Source organism: Papilio xuthus, unplaced genomic scaffold, assembly GCF_000836235.2.
Source record: "Papilio xuthus unplaced genomic scaffold, Pxut_1.1 DF825017.1, whole genome shotgun sequence".
In the NCBI taxonomy this organism is placed as follows: domain Eukaryota; kingdom Metazoa; phylum Arthropoda; class Insecta; order Lepidoptera; family Papilionidae; genus Papilio; species Papilio xuthus.
Window position 1 is genome coordinate 1,317,712 of NW_013533632.1, and position 18,782 is coordinate 1,336,493.

General features: G+C 36.4%; 1 protein-coding gene across 5 annotated transcripts in view; it reads left to right on the plus strand.

Annotated features, from left to right (window-relative positions):
- LOC106126251 (uncharacterized) overlaps window positions 1-17,896 on the plus strand; it is a 23,027-nt gene extending 5,131 nt beyond the window's left edge. For 3 of the 5 annotated variants that reach the window (XM_013323778.1, XM_013323774.1, XM_013323776.1), the window contains 19 exons: window positions 693-800; window positions 1,006-1,143; window positions 1,459-1,532; window positions 1,860-2,001; window positions 2,452-2,634; window positions 2,856-3,045; window positions 3,306-3,455; window positions 3,925-4,563; window positions 4,718-4,829; window positions 5,121-5,226; window positions 5,644-5,724; window positions 6,460-6,675; window positions 7,072-7,314; window positions 7,783-7,932; window positions 8,545-9,731; window positions 12,745-12,799; window positions 15,235-15,427; window positions 16,063-16,225; window positions 16,623-17,896. In XM_013323778.1, the coding sequence (XP_013179232.1) occupies window positions 693-800; window positions 1,006-1,143; window positions 1,459-1,532; window positions 1,860-2,001; window positions 2,452-2,634; window positions 2,856-3,045; window positions 3,306-3,455; window positions 3,925-4,563; window positions 4,718-4,829; window positions 5,121-5,226; window positions 5,644-5,724; window positions 6,460-6,675; window positions 7,072-7,314; window positions 7,783-7,932; window positions 8,545-9,731; window positions 12,745-12,799; window positions 15,235-15,427; window positions 16,063-16,225; window positions 16,623-16,659 (4,167 nt within the window). In that variant the 3' untranslated portion in view covers window positions 16,660-17,896. Of the gene's footprint in view, window positions 1-692; window positions 801-1,005; window positions 1,144-1,458; window positions 1,533-1,859; window positions 2,002-2,451; window positions 2,635-2,855; window positions 3,046-3,305; window positions 3,456-3,924; window positions 4,564-4,717; window positions 4,830-5,120; window positions 5,227-5,643; window positions 5,725-6,459; window positions 6,676-7,071; window positions 7,315-7,782; window positions 7,933-8,544; window positions 9,732-12,744; window positions 12,800-15,234; window positions 15,428-16,062; window positions 16,226-16,622 lie in introns of those variants that run through there. The other 2 variants (XM_013323777.1, XM_013323779.1) reach the window with 2 other exon arrangements.
- Window positions 17,897-18,782: the final 886 nt, after the last annotated feature.

The window sequence follows — 18,782 nt, forward strand, 5'->3', positions numbered from 1 at the left end:
TGATTTACCTTGATGAGTGTTTTGGTGCTAGATGGTCACCAGGGTCTGATGGTGGAGCTGGAAGGTGGTCAAAGGAACTCAATAATCAAACGACTTAACCCCGTCTAGATTGGGCTCGTTAGATTTGCAACGACGAATGGTTTGGTGCTAGATGGTCACCAGGGTCTGATGATGGATCTGGAAGGTGGTCAACGGAACTCAATAATCAAACGACATAACCCGTTCGAGATTGGGCTCGTTTGATTTGCAATGACGAGTGGTTTGGTGCTAGAAGGTCACCAGGGTCTGATGATGGATCTGGAAGGTGGTCAACGGAACTCAGTAATCAAACGACATAACCCCATCGATTTCGTTGGGATTATATTGATAAATATTGACAATCGTCAATATTACTATACTGCTCCGAAATGGCTTGACCGATTTTTTTACACTTATGTGCATATTCAGGAGTCTGAGAATCGGCTACTATTTATTTTTTTAACCCGCGCGGACGGAGTGGCAGGCGACAGCTAAATTTTTTTTATAAAATCTTGAATTTTTTTGAAGTCAACTAGTAGTCTTGAAGGTTCTTAAGGTTACTTACGCAATCATAACCTGTAAATCACTTATTTACCACTTACTCGATATATGTATAATAAATTACGATATTTACCTTTTCCGTAAGAAGATAACTGCAATTTGTGATGGTACAGGAATCCATGAACTTATCGCCTACGTTGAGCCGCTTGGAGTTTACGCGGCGTGCCATCTTGGAAATAAAAGTCTTGCTCCTGCAACTGAAAAATCATGTTGAGGCACGGGTAAGGAATTTTTTGCAATAGAACGCTTATCTTTTATGTGCTGTATTATTATTCCTTTATTCATAATTTTTTACTTGTTTATATTAAATACCTTTTTTTGTTGTCAATGAGGGCAACATTTATTAACTTAGTAACTGTTCATAATCAAATTAAAAATTTTCAGTAGCGTGTATTTTTTTAAGTAACATCAATTTAAATTTTGCAGCGAACTCGATCCGACCAAGAGCAGCCAGGTCCGTCTACATCTAGAGATAGACCGGGCGGTCGAGCCCATCCAATCCAAGAGGTAGACGATGCCGAGGCTGTTGGCGCATTTCAACCTATGCCCAGCTCGATGCTTGAGGTAATTTAGCTAAGAATTAGACTGCCTTAACACTTCTAGTCTAAAATAATGTTTTGTCTGTAATTTCAAAATAATATAATAGAAAGAAGAAACCAAAAGTTACAATTACAAAAATACATTTGAATTATTTTCATTACTTCCTTTGAGATATATATTTCTCTAATTTGGCAAGAATATGCCAGTTAATATTTGTAAATTTTAGTTTTTGACCATTATGCCAAAAAAAATAATAATAATATAACTGAGATGTTTAGTTTATTATTTTATTTGTGTTGTATTTTCTTTTTTGATAAAAACTATCTTTTTATTTTGTAGGATCTCCCAATATTTCATCGGCATGCTGATGACATAGTAGGAGTGGTTGCAAGAGGGGACGATTACAACTATGGGTGAGTTTATTCCTCTAGTTAGTAGGACAAGTTAATTATTTTCTCTTCTTTTTACTAACGTAAGGCAGGGAATAAATATGAAACAAGTCTCAGAAAAAGAATACAAAAAGTATATGTATTATAAAATCTTATATATAAAATTCTCGTGTCACAATTTTCGTTCCCATACTCCTCCGAAACGGCTTGACCGATTCTCATGAAATTTTTTGAGCATATTGAGTAGGTCTGAGAATCGGACAACATCTATTTTAATCCCACGCGGACGGAGTCGCGGACGACGGCTACTATATATATATATATATCTTAGATGTGTATTTTCATGAACAGGCCTCGTCACGGTATGACGCTGTCAGGTCCCAACCCCAGGGAGTTGGCAAGTCTGATGGAGGAGTTGGAGATTCTGAATATGAGCTTTGCCAGATACCGCGCCATTTACATCGATCTTCTGATGGTTGCCAGTCGCACACCTGTAAGTATCTCTAAGAGACCGCGCCAAATCAAAGTCATGGGCCACAAGAGTTTTATGGCAGTTTTTTTATATTGACAGCTGGACGTCTACATGTTTAAACCCTTACCAGTAAACAAAAATTACCTAACTTTGGTACTTAAGGAATTGATTTACAATTTGTTACCTGTGTTAGAGTTATTAATTACTATTTAACTTAATACATCCAAACACTTGAACATCAACAACAAGGAAACATTATCCCCTGCTCTGCCGTTTCGTCGTTCTTCAAAATATGACGCTCTCAAGACATTCTTAGTCACATATTTTCTGACTGCTACAAGATCTTTGACCAATTGTATCAATAAAACTTATTAAGTAATCGACGTGAGTTGGCACGTCGGTTGTAAGAGTACTCTTGTCCATGACGTGCCATGTGTGTACATTATAGTGACTGAAAGTGTATTTGTTCAGCCCCCACCATGCAGCGAAGAGGAGAAGGCACACCAGAAGCGTACAATGGATCTGATTTGCACCATAATGCACAGCTTCGCGCATGCGTACCACACAATCAGCGACATATCATTAGACCTTACGCCGCAACTGCCACAGCTGACATCGGAGATATCAACCATGCATGCCACTATACCTGTCCATGTAAGTTTGCATACTGTTATTGCACATAAGTGTACTTGGAATATTTCTAAGGTCGATTTCCAATGTCGACATATTTATGTAAAAAACAGAGTCTACTATATATATGTTGAAAAAAATTACAATCAAACATAGCAAAAACATTTTTTTATATATATCAAATTACTCATTGATATGTGAATTTTGGTTGTGTTAAATTTTTGTTTGTATAAATATTTTTGCAGGCAGTGATCAATGTGTTCCAACCGCAACAAGGTGCTTGGGTGCCGCAAGGTCCCCCGGCCGATGGAAACGCTCAGCCGATGGCTGGACAGGGCAACGCAAACCCGGGGCAGGATGGCAGTGGCGCCGACCAGTCGCAACAACAAGCGCAGCAAGCGGCTGATGTGGCAAATATGGAACAAGTGCATTTTGGTAAGTGTTACAATGTGACAAGTGAAGCGAAGCGAATACGAAGCGAAGCGAATTCGAAGCGAAATCGAACATTACGGAAATATTAACATTTTAATATATATATATATATGATATGCAAAAAAGCGATTTTTGGCATTGCATTGGGATGACTGATATGTAAATGAAATCAAAATATTAAAGAAAATATAAAATTACTTTTTTTAATTAGATTGAATATTGTATGAAATGAGGTTAGCAATGGAATGTTTCATGTTATATAGATTTGGAAAATGTCTTCCGCGGTCTTGGGGGGCACCCCAGCGGCGTAGAGGTGGTGATGAGCATGGAGGAGATCCCAGCGGAAGCTGTGGCTGCAGGGCACATCGTTGGAGCGCCTATTAACCAGCTCCCGCTACAAGGCGACGGCCAAGGTATGTAGAAGAGTACTATACTGGCAGACTTAACTATTTTTTTTATATCATAAGTTGGCAAACAAAAAATGTCCACCTGAAATCGCCGAAACAACGAGACGTCCGGTGTCCATAGTCATCCGAATTTGCAGATGCGTTGCCTACCCTTTTCCTTATAAGGTACCCTTCTGCGACAAATCTAATTCTCATTCCATATGAGAAAAGTGTTGAGATAGGGAGGTTTCGGAATGAAGAAACACTATTTGTTAACTTCTTTACCGGAATACGATTCGAATGACAATCCGCTTGTCAAAGTTGGTACATTACTTAACCTCAACGGTAACAGTAGGACACAATAGAATTGCCATACAAACGGCCACACATACAAATGTTAAAATTATTACACTCCTGAGTCTGTAAGGTAAATGAAAACAATTATTCAGTGGAATATTCTATTAAGATTTTTAATTATAATTTTTTTCTGTTACAGTTTTCGCTGCACAATTGGGTATGCCGTGGGGCGCAGCTCCCAGCGCCGATTTCATTCATACCATTGTATCAACTGTGATTGAACATAGAATCGAGGGTGAAATTCCGCAGCAACCCCAACAGCAGCAGAATATTCAGCAGCAGATGCAACAACCGCAACAGCAGCAGCAGAATGTCCAGCAGCAGCAACAGCAACAGCAGCCGCAGCAGCCACAACAGCCACAACAGCCGCAACCTGCAAGCAAATACCGTCCTTCACTATACGATTCCGATACCGACTCCGACTCGGAAATGCAGACCAGCGGTTTGTCGCCGATGATACAAAAGACCCAGACGTCGCTTAGGATCAATTCTCCAGATGCCATGGAAACGGAATCATCAGAACCAGCGCCGGTCCGACAGAACGTAGCTGGTATTACCGACCAGGAGCCCCAACAGCTTCGTCCTAACATGCCGACCAGCAATAATCAGGCGGCTCAGATGTCGCAGCCAGCCCAGAGCGCACAATCGGCTCCGTCGGCTCAATCGACTCCGACGGCTCCGTCGGCTCCCTCGGCTCCATCGGCTCCGTCGGCTCCGTCGGCTCCGTCGGCTCCATCTGCTGAGCAACAGCGTCAAGGTCAACCAATAGACCCAAATGGTTAGTTTCTTGTTTTTGTTTATGAACATTTTAATACATTACATTATTGTTTCATATCAATATAATACTGTCGAAGATTTAAAACATCTTAGTATTGCTGCATATTTAAATTTAACGATGATTAACAATATTAATATTAATGTTGTTTTAACAGAAGCGGCACGCCGTGAGATGGCTAACGCTATGGCCGCCCCGCCTACTGCGGTCTATGATCGTTTCTTGCCTTGCGAGAGCATACGGCTACGACAGAGGGCAGACCCGAATAAGTAAGTTAACTAATTACAAAATATATAATAATTAATTTAAAAAGTGACACCAAATAAAATAAGACGTTTCACCATGTTTCGGACACTGATGAATTTTACGTTTACCAAAATTTTAAACATTAATCATTAGTCAAGTCAGATTGTTTAATCTGAAAAATATATACCTAAATGTCCTAAGTGACGATGTTTGCAAATTTTAATATTTCAATTTTATATTTGCCTATTATAGGTGTTTTTCGTTCCTAATTAAGGTAGAATTTTAAAAGTAATGATTGGTTTATCATCTTTCAGCTTCGAACACCAGGAGCGCATGGAAATTCTAGCCCGCATGCACCTCGAGCACTTGAATTCACGAGACATACGTCATCTTGAGAGGCGCGGCTGCCATCTAACTAATGTAAGCTTCCTTCTTCTATGTAATAGAAAACAATAACCATAGACAACTGTACGAATATCATTTTGGACACGACACAGGTGGAAGTTCATTATACTGAAAATCAAAAATACCAAAATATTTCACAATGGAATTTGATATCAATATAATTGATTTCAACGCTGGTTAGAAACTAACAAAGCGAACCCAGTCTATTAAAGATATTTCTTCCCCAACAAACAAAAAATTAATTTCGATCAATGACAAACCATGCATAAGAATATATAACCTTAAACGTTTTAATTATTATACTGTTCGTAAGAAACGGAATTCTTACCACTAAGAAATTAATTAGAAACCTTTATTATCCCAATTCTTAAAATTATTTAAACGACTTCAAAAAGGAGGAGGTTCTTAATGTCTGTATGTTTTTATTTTCAGTCGCAGTTCACGATCATGCATGAACTGTTGCAGAGCAGGCCTTCAAGACTGACCTACATTAACGCCTATTTGGTAGTAGTTGTAAGTTTTATTTATTATTACCTTAATAATTCTTACCCATTGATTTTTTTGTAAAAATATTAGTAGATTTCTGCTAATTTACTAATATTTATTGTATCATTCCAACTAAGCTTTATACTTGTTTACGACAATCGTTAAATGGGATTCGACCCCCGACTGCATTATTGGAAATCCTTACCGTTAACCATTAGGCTATTGGCGCTTATAATTTAACGCATTCTCTATGATTTTTACTTTTAATGTTACTACTACAAACCGAGAAAGTCACAGTTTTAATTTACGAATCAATAGTTATTGCTTTATACTATTAATACGATGAATATAATATCTATTACTTAATAAATTTGATGATGAGAGACAAAGAAAGATGGAATTTCATGAAAGAGAAGTCCTTGGCTCCTTAAATACAGTTTTACTAGTTAAGGAGCCAAGGTAACATTAAATATTTTAAAATTAGTGAGTAATTATATAGATTTTCACTGTCGTTTTTACTCATAACTAGGTGTCACCCGCGACTCTGTTCGTGCGGACTTAAAAAAAAACTGAATTAGTAGCCTATGTGTTACTTCTGGTTACGTTCTATATCTATGCCAAATTTCAACGATATCTACGCAGCTGTTCTAAAGATACCTTCAAACACCCATCCATCCATCTAAACATTCGCATTTATAATATTAGAAAGACTCATGTACCTCTTGTTGGAATGGGTGGTAACATATATATATATATTTACAGGCAAGACAGGCGTATATGCCTGGTCTAATGCACCCAACTGCCTCAGAGGAACCGCTGATACCGTTTGAATACCATGATGTACATCGTCATGTTCAAACGTTCGCGCGACAAATTCTGCAAGAATCCCGCGCCGCCAATGCTGCTAATCCGTTCGGTGTTGTGACGGAATATATCTTGAATAGAAACAGGGCGTTTATTGCTGGCCTTATGGACGTGGTAAGTTTTTATTGTTTTAAACGTTGCTTTTCACAGACTTGAGAAGACAAATTAAATGGTAGAAAGTAATATTGTATGGTTGCGTATGGTATATACTGAATAGTCTGTTCGCTATACAGACATAGCGATATGTCAACTGTATTTTGCTCCGCCATCTTGATAACATTGATGAAGAGGTTGCGAGCGACAGATGTTGGCGACAAAAGAATAAGTTGTCATTGCATACCGAGAAAAATCGCCCAGTTCAGAAGATGTCAATTGCGTTGTATACAAGGCTTATTCTATTTGAAAAAAAAAAATATAACAGTACGTGCATGTTTTGTTAGTGGCAACTTTTTCATGTTGATATGTTATTACACGATACCGCTTATTAATATATTTTGTTTGTTTTTCCAGAGCACTGGATTCCGTATCCGCTGTTATATGCGACCAGACGTTGATTTACATCGCACTTTGTCAAACTTCTTTAACAACCGGCTGCCGCGTTGCTTTATGAGCATTTTGAGCCCCAGAGACTCTTATATGTCCGCTGCTGAATTCTACTCAATGATAGGAAGTTTGCATCGTGATCTGCTCGCCCTTATTATGTGCTGCACCAACAGCGAACGCGGCTTGCAATCGATCCATCGACAGTTCCTCGTAAGCGAATCTTAATATTTATTGAATAAAAAAAAATAATCAGTAGTCAATTTATGCTTTCAGACTATTTTCAACATTTATGCCAAATTACAGCGAGATCTGTTGAGCCGCTCTGTAGATATCCTCGATAAACATTCATCCAACCATATGCACTGGTCCAATTTTACTTCGTAGTAATATAGAAAATGCGAAAGTTTAGATGGATGGATGGATGTTTGTTAGAAAATATGTACAAAACGGCTGCATGGATAGTGCTAAAATTTGGCTAGGTATAGATCTAAGCCAAATTCCAGCGCTTTTTCCAGACCATATTTCCACAGACTATATTTTCCAGACTATGTCCCATGACATAGTCTGGAAAAAGACCTAGGATATTATTTTTTTTTTAATTCCGCGCGAAATCTAGTGAAGCTATAATTAGTCTCTTCAATTCAGGTGAGCATTTGACTATTTAATTTTAAATTTCAGAACCAGCTATTGGAAGGGGTTGATGAAGACACTGCGCTATATCTGAGAACGTTTGCTCATGAGATATTCCTGCAGCTGAACGTGACTCCCGCGTACGCCGCGTACCACAACCTACGAGTTCATTTGCATATGTTTTCTGAATACACCGTGGTATGTCAATTATCTGTACACCTTCCACCATATTCTTTCATAATATATGGCATAAGTATCCTAAAAAATAATGCATATTAGATCCTTATTTAAAGAACATAATAAACGTAATCTGACTTAAAAATTATAATAAAACTATAGTCGACGTGGGCTTAAAAAAAAGTCACGCATAATATGGCTGCGTGCATCAGCGATTCCATCAGTCCTGTGAAAATCAGTCCTGTCGTTCCGGAGGTTACCCGGAATAAACGCTTTTTTACTTTGAAAATTGGATTTTTATTGTGAGCAAGACTAGTACACGACGTGAAATGATTTTATTTTTTCGATATTACACACAGACACTCCAATTTAATAAATAAAAATAGATGTAGTAAATGATAGTATAGTATACATATATAAACTTACCGTGTAGTGACCACACTATCCCGCCGTTACTCAACGCATTCAAGGTCCGCCTGAACGATGTCTGATCCTATGTTAATGTATAAGATTTTAGTCATTATTACAACAGTTGTAGATCAATGGCTGAGATGTTATTGTACCATATTACATTGTACTTATCTTGTGCGTCATTGAAGATATTTTGTCAATATAATATTTCTTTTCCACCAGTTCCAACGACAGGACCTCGAATCGCAAATGTCAGCGCTTCAAGAGCCGAGGTTTGAATCTTTCTCTGATATGTCAAGAATGCAATTTTCACCGCCAGAACGGGTGTCGAGTCTGGCACCGATACCACTTCCCTTCGGGCAGCCCCAGCCGACAAGCAGGCCTACATCGTCTTCTGTGCTGACACCAACACAGACACAGGTCACGTGGCCTTCATTAGAATCCCACCCTTCATCCAGGCCCAGGTCTTCCTTAATTACGTCGCCAACACAGGCCACGCGGCCTACAGGAAGCCCCAGGCCGACAGTCAGGCCCACGCCGTCACCTATGTTGCAACCAACACGTGCCACGTGGTCGTCATTAACATCCCAGCCGGGAAACAGGCCTACGTATGCCTCTATGATCGCCAGCAAAACAGCCGCGCAGTCTAAAGCAAGACCCCAGTCGACAGGCAAGCCCACGCCGTCCTCTGTGACGTCACCAACACAGGCCACCCAGTCTACAGCAAATCCTAGACCGACAGGAAAGCTTATACCACCCACCCAGACCGTGCGGCCCATGCCAAACATGATGCCACGGTCTTCTTATCCGTCTTCCCATTCGCAGGGACCTCGTAAAACGCTAGCTATGGCTATGTTTGAATATGAGTTAGCCATGGCAAACCCTGATGCTGTCGCCGAGAATGGAAGAAGGCTTCAGAATCCCATCCTGGCCGCAATGAGTACAACCACAAATGTGCCACCAAATGCAGACACACAAACGATCATCGACGAAGATGAGTTCACCCTCGGCCCAAATGATTTCTTAGATAGTGAGGAAGATATTGACGAAACTGAAGATATTGATGACACAGAAGAAAATTATGAAGAAGTCAAGGAACAAGAAAAATATGTAGAGCAAGTTACAGTAAAAAACAAAGGACAAGGAAAAAAACAGAAGGAGATCGCGAATAAAACCACAAAAGACGAAAATGTTCAGTCTGCTAACTCGGATGATAACACTGTAGCCGCAAGCAACGTTGCAGCTAACACAAGTGGCCGTGCTGACGAAACACATAATTCGAACCAAACAGATGGTTTGGTCTTACCGGTTGCAGTAACGCCACCTGTTCGAGCTGATCCTATTTCTCACAACGAATCAGATGAGAGCGACGGCACCGTGCCAGAAGGCAGGTCCCAGCGCCGCAATCGGTGAGTATATTTCTAATCTTCTAATACATTCAAAGAGGGATTCTCCAATTATTTACCCGATAAAACTAGCATAAACATTAAAGGGCACATTCTAAGGTATAGTGGTTTTAACCTAGCAATCAGTTTTTAATTTATTAATAGAGTAACAATTTATTCCATATTATAGTTATAATCACCATTATGTACGTAATCATGCAAAAATAGTATGCATATAGTACATATATTACATATTTACCAAGTTTGTATGAGATGGTAAGCGCTATTCGCATTCGCTTCTAAGCTCGATTTTTTAAAGAAGCGTACATAGAGAATGAACAGCAGCAGAATTTATAAGAGCACAACATAACACCAATTTTGGTAAATGCCAGCTTCTACACATTTTTCACACACCGCTTGTCTCATATTCAACAGTGTGAGTACAACTACCTAGGATTTTACATGAAAGCAAATCTCATGTTAAATTTCAAATCCTAATATAGTGAGTGTAGTCTGACAAGGAAAGTAGAAAACCCTGTCGTGTTCCGAAAAATTTATATTATCTTATAATGGTGGCCATTTCAATAAAATTAAAAATGACATCCATCGCATTGACTACTGATTGTTGTCGATTGTGTAATGTGTATTTAAATGTATTAAAATGAAGAGATAAACTGCCTTTTACACAGTTTGTATTCCAGCAATAAATGTTTTTTTAATACTACAGATATACACCGTACAAAGTGCTCTGAGGATTGCAGCCATAGCAACGACTTCGTCAAATTTCATATATTTTTTTAAAGATCATAAATTATTTAAAAACTAAACCGACTTATTTCATCCGTGGATGAATTCCGGCTTCAGATCTTTTTTAATTAAGGTAGTCAATAAGGAATTAATTTATTTAAATCGCTAAAATGAAGTGTAAAATTCTTTGACAGATGACAGCGGACTTCTGTCGCTGGCGCCACCTACTTAGGGCTTTTAGTTTTTCTACCTATTGAGGTGTAATTTTAGAGTTCCTGATAATTTGACGTGTCCAAAATAGCAGCATAACAGCTAAGAAAAAACATGTAACATCATTTATATCAGAATATATCTAAAATAATAGGTACGCTTAGATGTCTAGTGTTCCCATATCAAAATTGATGTGGCGCCCTCATGTCATGACAGGTTCAGTTTTTTATATTCCTAGTCCGGCTATACGAAAGAAGAACTTGTCCAAGTATGACGTTTTGATATTTGGCTAGTTCTTGCGGTTAAATAATATAATACGTAAAATGATTTTTCACGATTAAAGGAGTCAACCGTACCGTTATCTTACTTTGGATATTTGGAAACGTTTACTTCAATTTTATATTGTTACAGCTTTGCTTACGATGCCTGTATATTATAAAATGTGCACATCTGCTATTTTAACATTTTTAACACGTTCCATGTCACTACGATTCGTCAGGGAAGTCCGCACTGAGAGAAACAATCGTAATAATGAATAACATAAGTTTAATTTACGTCGGTGATGGTCAATAGTTAAAAAAATTAATTTCATCATTGCAAAGGTTATCTTAAAAAGGAACAAAATCTGGTATACATATAATTAATAAGAACAAACGCCGTTATCGCAAAGTGTTGACAAATTTTATGGAAATCCACACGCCAAGGTTCTCTTGCATCCTGATACTAACTATAGGTTGGACAAAAATTCTACTTTGCGAATATCCTATGTAATAAATAAATATATTATTTTATTGTTTTAAAGCAAATGGATTAAAAGAAAGGAATTTTATTTTTTCCTTTAAATGTATTTCGCTGTCTTCCCTCTCCCACCTTTTTTTCCATCTCTGTCTATTTATTATTTTAAACTTCATTAAAAGTATTCACTATATGTTTATTTACTACCTTTAATCTACGATACATCAAATGTGATTCATCATCAACGAAAACGAAGGATTTTTTATGGGAACAATTCTAGTAAGAAGTGTATGTGTCTACTGAATAAATGGCATCAACATATGGAAGAATTTAGCAAAACATATAGCGTTATCGTCATCTTACATACGTCCTCACCGAGATTCAAGACTACTCAAGTAAGAGTGTCTACGCCTTTATAAAACTATGCTGATCCAAGGATTGTAAAATGTTGTAATAATCAACTATTATTCCTAATTCGAAAATAACTTACAAAATTTCACATTACGATAGTCATTTTTACAACATATTATAAAGAGTGTTTAAACGCATTGTATACGTTTAGTACAACGATGGAAAACAACGAAGTACGCAAGTATATCATTTAACATTAGCGTAGTAAGATTTGGTTCGCTTTTATAAAGCTTTGCTGACATCATCACGCTTCAAAGAATGCTACCGCAACGCACAAATACTTCTCACATTAATTTTGCTGCCTTTACTCCCCTTTTCCACTACAGCGTCTGACCGCGCTTTTGCTGTTTCTATAACCTTTGTATTTCATAACTTATTTCTATTAACTATGTATTCCACTGACGCGTTTCCGTCTATCATAGAAATAGCAGTCACTCGTGCTCAGTACTACTTGAATAGTGGAAAAGGGGACTTCTTATAATGATAGTCCGTATGTACATATAAAGATAAAAAAAATCATTTCATTACTTTATAACTATTAAAATCTCATTAAAGTAATATATAATTAAATTCACAAAGATATTATTTAGTACATTTGAAATAGATACCAAAGTTTATAACTTTATATAATTAAAAAAAATTGAGTTCAATGTTTTATCTGAAATAATAATATTGTTAAATTATCTTATGCCGTTTAAAAAAAATCCACATTCAAGCAGTATCAAAATAAAAGAATCCGCGAAGCAAAAAGCGCTTTTTTCAATTTTTATTTTAGTATTAAATGTTCAAGACTTTACGATTTCGTTATTTTTTTTTGTTATTTTTACTTTGCCAAGATCATAATCTGTGTAACCATTAGCCGTGTAGACGTGTATTGCTTTATTATATTTAGTTAAGACTTTATTTTTCACATTAAATTTTATTTTTACCTCAGGGTTCGTCCAATGGAAACGACACAAACTACATCAGAACCTGAAGAGAACCGACCGGTAAGACAAGATATACAATACATTAGAATCAATTTTTCAAAAACATTTTACACACACGGGGGTTTCCCGTTGGGCCGATTGGGCTACCGGTTGAAACCGATTTATTTTACGGGTTCGATCGATCCAATGGAAAAATTCTCCATTGGGTCAATCGGCCCAACGGGAAACTCTTATACACACATTCGCATTTTTTCTCGGCTGACTAAGGAGAGTAATGTTTTTTCGCACGTATTATGTAAGTATGCTGTTATATACATGGGTATGTATTTCAATTCCATTGTGACCTAGACATTAAACGACTGAACCGGTTTTGACCAGTCAGTCTGGATTTTTTTTAGGTTTTTTTAGTAGCAATTTATGTTATTACAATACGTAGTAACTGCCTTTACCAATCCATTCGTATAGATTTTAATATTTGTTATAGTGTGTCTTTTTATGATTGATTGGTTTGACAATTCATTTGACGATTTACTAGAGATGGGTTGGATAAAATCGATTATGACAATTTTAGATTTTCCTTTTCTTTTCATAAAGCTCGCAATTGAAAATTTCTTGATTATTGTTTTAGAATTAGAATTTTATTCCTACTTTATTCTTTCAAACTACATAAAGAATAAATATTGAATTAAAAATGTTGATGTCAAACAAAAATTAATATTTTTGAATGTTTTTTTAGTTAATTGTGCGAGACATATGTGTGATAAATTCAAAAAATTAAAAAACAGAATTAAAGTTATTGTTCGATTATTTTTTTTTACCAGAACGAATATCGATAGTTTACAGTTGGTAGTTATGCGCGTATTCCCGGCACTATTACAACCGTCCATTAAGTACAATATTAATCCTCATACAAAATTAATTCGATACTTACATAGGCGTCAGTTGTCAAACTAATCAATCTTAATACACTACATAATACGTATGAACTTTATATTGACACTTTATAGATTATTTACAAAAAAAAATTAAACATTTAAGGCGTAGTTATGCTTTTTTACTTTTAATTTTAGTGATTTTATTTTAGCGTATTATTTTAGATTTACTAGTAGTTAGTTAGCAAATTTTGGTTTGTGCCAGGACAAGGTATACTTATATACTCAATACACACTCTTGGTATAATTTTCAGTTTGAATCAGATTTTACTGATTGTATTGTGAATTTCACATACTTGATGTTATTCACAAATAACCTTGGATGAAGTACCATTTGACTAGCGTTTTCTACAAGGCTGTTATACACTTCTCACAGAATAGAAGAAAGCTACACAAAATATTACGAATTGGGAATAATGGATTTTTCACCTTTGTAAAGTAGTTGTTGAAGATATTGATTTCTATTGATTTTATGAAGAATTGTAGATATAGTAGTTTTCAAATATCTTGCCAGCTCATTTGTTCTCCGAAGCGCTGCGCAGAACACAACTTTAGGTAGCGGGGGGAGGGCAATGCACAGCGCACATCGATGAAATCAGGCAGCCAACATATTTGAAAAGTTCTATACATTAATTTTTAAGCTGTATTGATAATTTGTTTAACTAAAGATTTTTTGTAACATCATAGAATGTTCTAAAAATTCTACATTTTTTTTATAAAATATAAAAAAGCGTTTCGTAGGCATGCAATGTTTCTAAAAGTATTTAACTATTTCGCGAATGTGCAGGTTTTATCATGAGATAGCGGTAGCCCATAGAAATGTGAGGAGTAATAAATTCATTTTTTTTTGTGTGTGAAAGATGTAAAAATGAGGAGTACTCGCTTTCTGCCTTTTTATACTGTTAGGTCTTAATATAGTTTGGCAATGCGAATGTTTGTAAATATAATAAATGAATTGTTAAAAAGTTATGCAATAAAAGTTTTCTTAAACATTTTTATTATTTGTTTTAGCATTTAGTAGTAGTATTTAAATTAAGTCTTTCTTGTGATACTGTACATATTTTACATGTAATGTGTTTTAGTGAAAAGAATCAAGGACACCGACATTTGACTGGAGCTGGTCTGATGCTGTGGTGGATAAAACCCTCTTGTCTTTTTTATTACGTTGTACGGCAGCGTGTACTTTTTTCGGGTTTTTAAAGAACGACTCGAATGTTTAACGCGAATCTCTAAACGTTTTTCAGGACCTCAAAAAGGTGGACTTTTTAACGACCTTTGTTCTTGGACCAAGAATCTTGGTGAACGTTTTTGGTATTCTTTTAAAGCTCTAGCTTGTCTCGTTATTACAAATAGTTTAGTTAAACATCTAGTGTGTTTTCAGGAAGACGTATTTACCTTAAATGTAGAATGTTTGACGAAGCATTCAATTGATGCGTGTTGCTATGCGATTATAGAATGGGTAACCATTCTTATTAAATCAGCTGAAGCGTATCACGTTTTTGTAAGTTTTTTTAGTAGCATTCAGGATATGTTCTAAATGCATAAGTATTATTTGACATGCAGCAGAAGATCCCGTCAATACTGATCATCCAGCATTGGGGCGAGGAGTGGGTGCCAGTTCTCTCGAGCGACCAGTCCAACCAGCGCAGCGATCAGCCGCCGTTTAGCAATGCTTACCTTAGCGGAATGCCCTCCAGAAAACGTCGCTGCATCCGACGCTCGCGGCCACCAACAGATCTCGATGGCTTCATTAATGGTGATTGAAACGGTTTTATATCAGTACATCAGCTTACACGACTTATCTCAAACGAACTTTGACCATAATATTTATATTTACCACCTTATCTACATAGCAGTGTGGACTACGCTTTATCACCGCTCATTTTGCCCTTACACTTTTCCTATTGCATTCCCATTTGCTTTAAATTCCGGTTCTTGTTCTTGTTCGACTTTGTTATACGCTATTAACACGTTGGCTGCCATGTTGGACTATATGTCCGACAAGCTAATGTTTCAATCAGGCTGTGTCGGACTATGTGTCCGACAAGCCCTACTTCCATTCAACACCTCGCTGTGGCTTGTCGGACGCTTTTTAATCGAATTGTTGTATACAGCGTGACCCGCAAGACCCCATAAAGTTTATAAATAGCGGGTCAATTATTTTCGTTTTTCGAAAATAATCGACCCGCATGAAATCATTCACACAGCTAACGTGTTAACTGCCATTTTCCTTGCAGCATCACTTTGAAAACTCGATACTTTTGCTGATAATACCTCCTTCTGCTTTTAATAATGTATACTTTTAGTATGCGTCATGCATTTTGCACTCCTTGGATAACGATACCATAGTTACTGTATGCATTAAAGTTTTGTGTGCTCATTTCTGATTAGCATCGCTCAACGAGGTTTCTGGTAGCGTCAGCGATGGTGACGCGTCAAGCGTACGTGCCGCTTTTCGAGACCACATCCGGCGGCTCGTCCGCGCTCGCGTGGCCCTCGTTGAGGCGGCCGACCCCGAGCGATACACAAACGCGGCAAGCTTTCTTCAATCAAGGTGAGATAAGTTATTTTACAATACATCGTACACTTTACACATTGCACGCTCCGATGTTATTTTGACTTGAAAACTCATATATAAAGTCATATGTTTGATGTATCGCCACCGTGACTGCGAGATAATGTGAACAAGAACATAGATGCTATCTTAGTCTGAGTAAATTAATAGATTGAAGGTGAAGCAAAAGTGACTTCACAAAGTTGAGTCAATTGGGGAGATGAAGTTTGAACGATTCTGAGCTGTTTTTTATTTCAAAATATTATTCCTACAGCATCCAAACTTACAATATGAGTTAGTCTGGTGATAGGTTACTCTCGTCCTTTTAACACATACAATGCCATCACCACTTACACTATTCGTAAGTAATGCGTTTTTATTATTTTTCTGGCATCAGTTCGGAGATATCGGAGGCACAGACAGCAAGATGCTAACCGACGCCTCGACCGCTTTGGATGATTGATCGCTCAAAAGAACTTGGCAAACAAACGACACTAGGCTATTCACACGGATCCGATCAATGCAATTGTACTTCGGCAAATGTATTACATAGTCTGACCAAGAATATAGAAAACCTAGGCATGCTGTCTTATATAGGGTAATGGCGACATCATTTTCCTTCAAAAAATTCGTTGCCATGACACTGACAGTGTTTTATTTTAATTGAAGTATAATTTTGATTAAATTGTATATAATTTTGTTACTTAAAATTGTGAAAAATCAATCAATTCACATATTCGGAGTAAAAATATGCATTTAAAAGAGAATAAGTCTGAAATACTGGTATAATTTTTTCCTTATGTCAAGTATTGAAATATCAAAGAGGATTACGATATCCTCGTACGAGGTTATTTATATTCTTGGTCAGATTATAATTAATTTAATTATTTTGTAAGTTTTTCTTTTATATTTATTATATTATTTAATGATTTTTTTGGTCAGATATATATTTTAATCCTCTTGTCTTAGGTGAGCAGTGCTGCTACTAATGTGCAACTAATCTTTGGTTTCAGAGACCAAAATCCTTGTATAAAGAATATTGTTATCTCTATTATGTGAAATAGATGATGCCGATATATTTTAAACTGGGATTTTGGTCTCAAAACCAAAGATAAGTTGCGTTTTTTAGCTCAACTGTGCCAAGGGGTGAGATTTTGGTGCAAACTTCGGTAAATGTGCAAATTCTTACGTATAGCTTTTGTCTTAATATTGTTTTGCTGTTAAAATTATATTCTTACTTTAAACGCTTGAAGTTTGCATCGATGTCGAGGTGATTTACTCTGTACCAAGTCGATGGCGCAATTTTCTAATGTATGAACTTTGTCGCCCGGTGACAGTGACAATGTCACTCGTGAGTCGTACATAATCCAACACGTATGTACCTTATCGACTCGGTAAACAAGATGAGTAAAATATTATTGAATTATAATTTTCACTTTTTGGACTTTACCGTATAACTGAATGTTGTTTGTTAGTTTGTAACTTAGACGTAACATTGGTGTTTATAAAATAATTAATATCTACAATGTAAACACAGTATGTCTGACACAACCCTTTACTGTGAAATGGAGTGGTTTATGAGTATGAACTATTATTCATTTGTGATTAATAGTAAAGAAATCTTGAATATAATCTTTCGAATAACACTTATTATACGGATGGTTTTTTTTATTAAGGTTTTTATTTCTTTTCATACTATAATTAGTTAAATGAAAAAAAAACGGAATTTGTCTTAAGGCTGATTAAACTTTAGGGCTTTATAAAACGGCTGAAAGCCTTAGTGTGGTCCAAAATTTTAATTATCATTTAAAAAAAAAAAACAAACCTATTTCAACTACGAAAAAAATGACGGGCTTATTTTAACAGAAAAATTAGTAATAAATTAATATTTATTAAAAAAAATTGTAGATAAATACAATTTTTGATCAAAATTGTTTAAATTTGTTGAAAACACAAATAACAGCGTGTTTCGACTGCCGTGATACACGTTGCATGCATATTTACGATCTGCATAGTACTGTTTGGAAAAACAAAGAACAACTACGGGGTCACGGCAGTGTATCACGATAAAGCTAACTAAATAATCAACAAGACAATTCATTTAATTTCTGTTTTTAATATAAAAGACGTAAAAAATAATAAAAACTTTTTCTTTTTCTTTAAATTTAAAAAGCTTTAAGGAATGAGCTGTGAGGATGAAGCGAAGGGAATGTGGTTAGTTTGTAAGGGGGGTGTCAGAATTATGTTCGATGTCTTATTATAACGATATATTTAATGTGACTATATAATTCAATGGTATCTCTTATTTCTATCTGATAAACTGAAATTGTTTTAAGCCAGCTATACATATATACGTTTTAACTGCACAGGCAAAACGGAAGGTGTGTAACTGGCTTTTCTTAATACTTATCGTCGCTTAAGCGTGACAACCTTGTATCGCCTTTTGCTTTGGGGGTACTTAAATCAGACACTACTTTTTTTTATCGAGGGAAATACTTTGTGCATACTGCTCTGGTAGGAACACGGTAGTTATGTGGGATTCTCGCCCCCATACCTA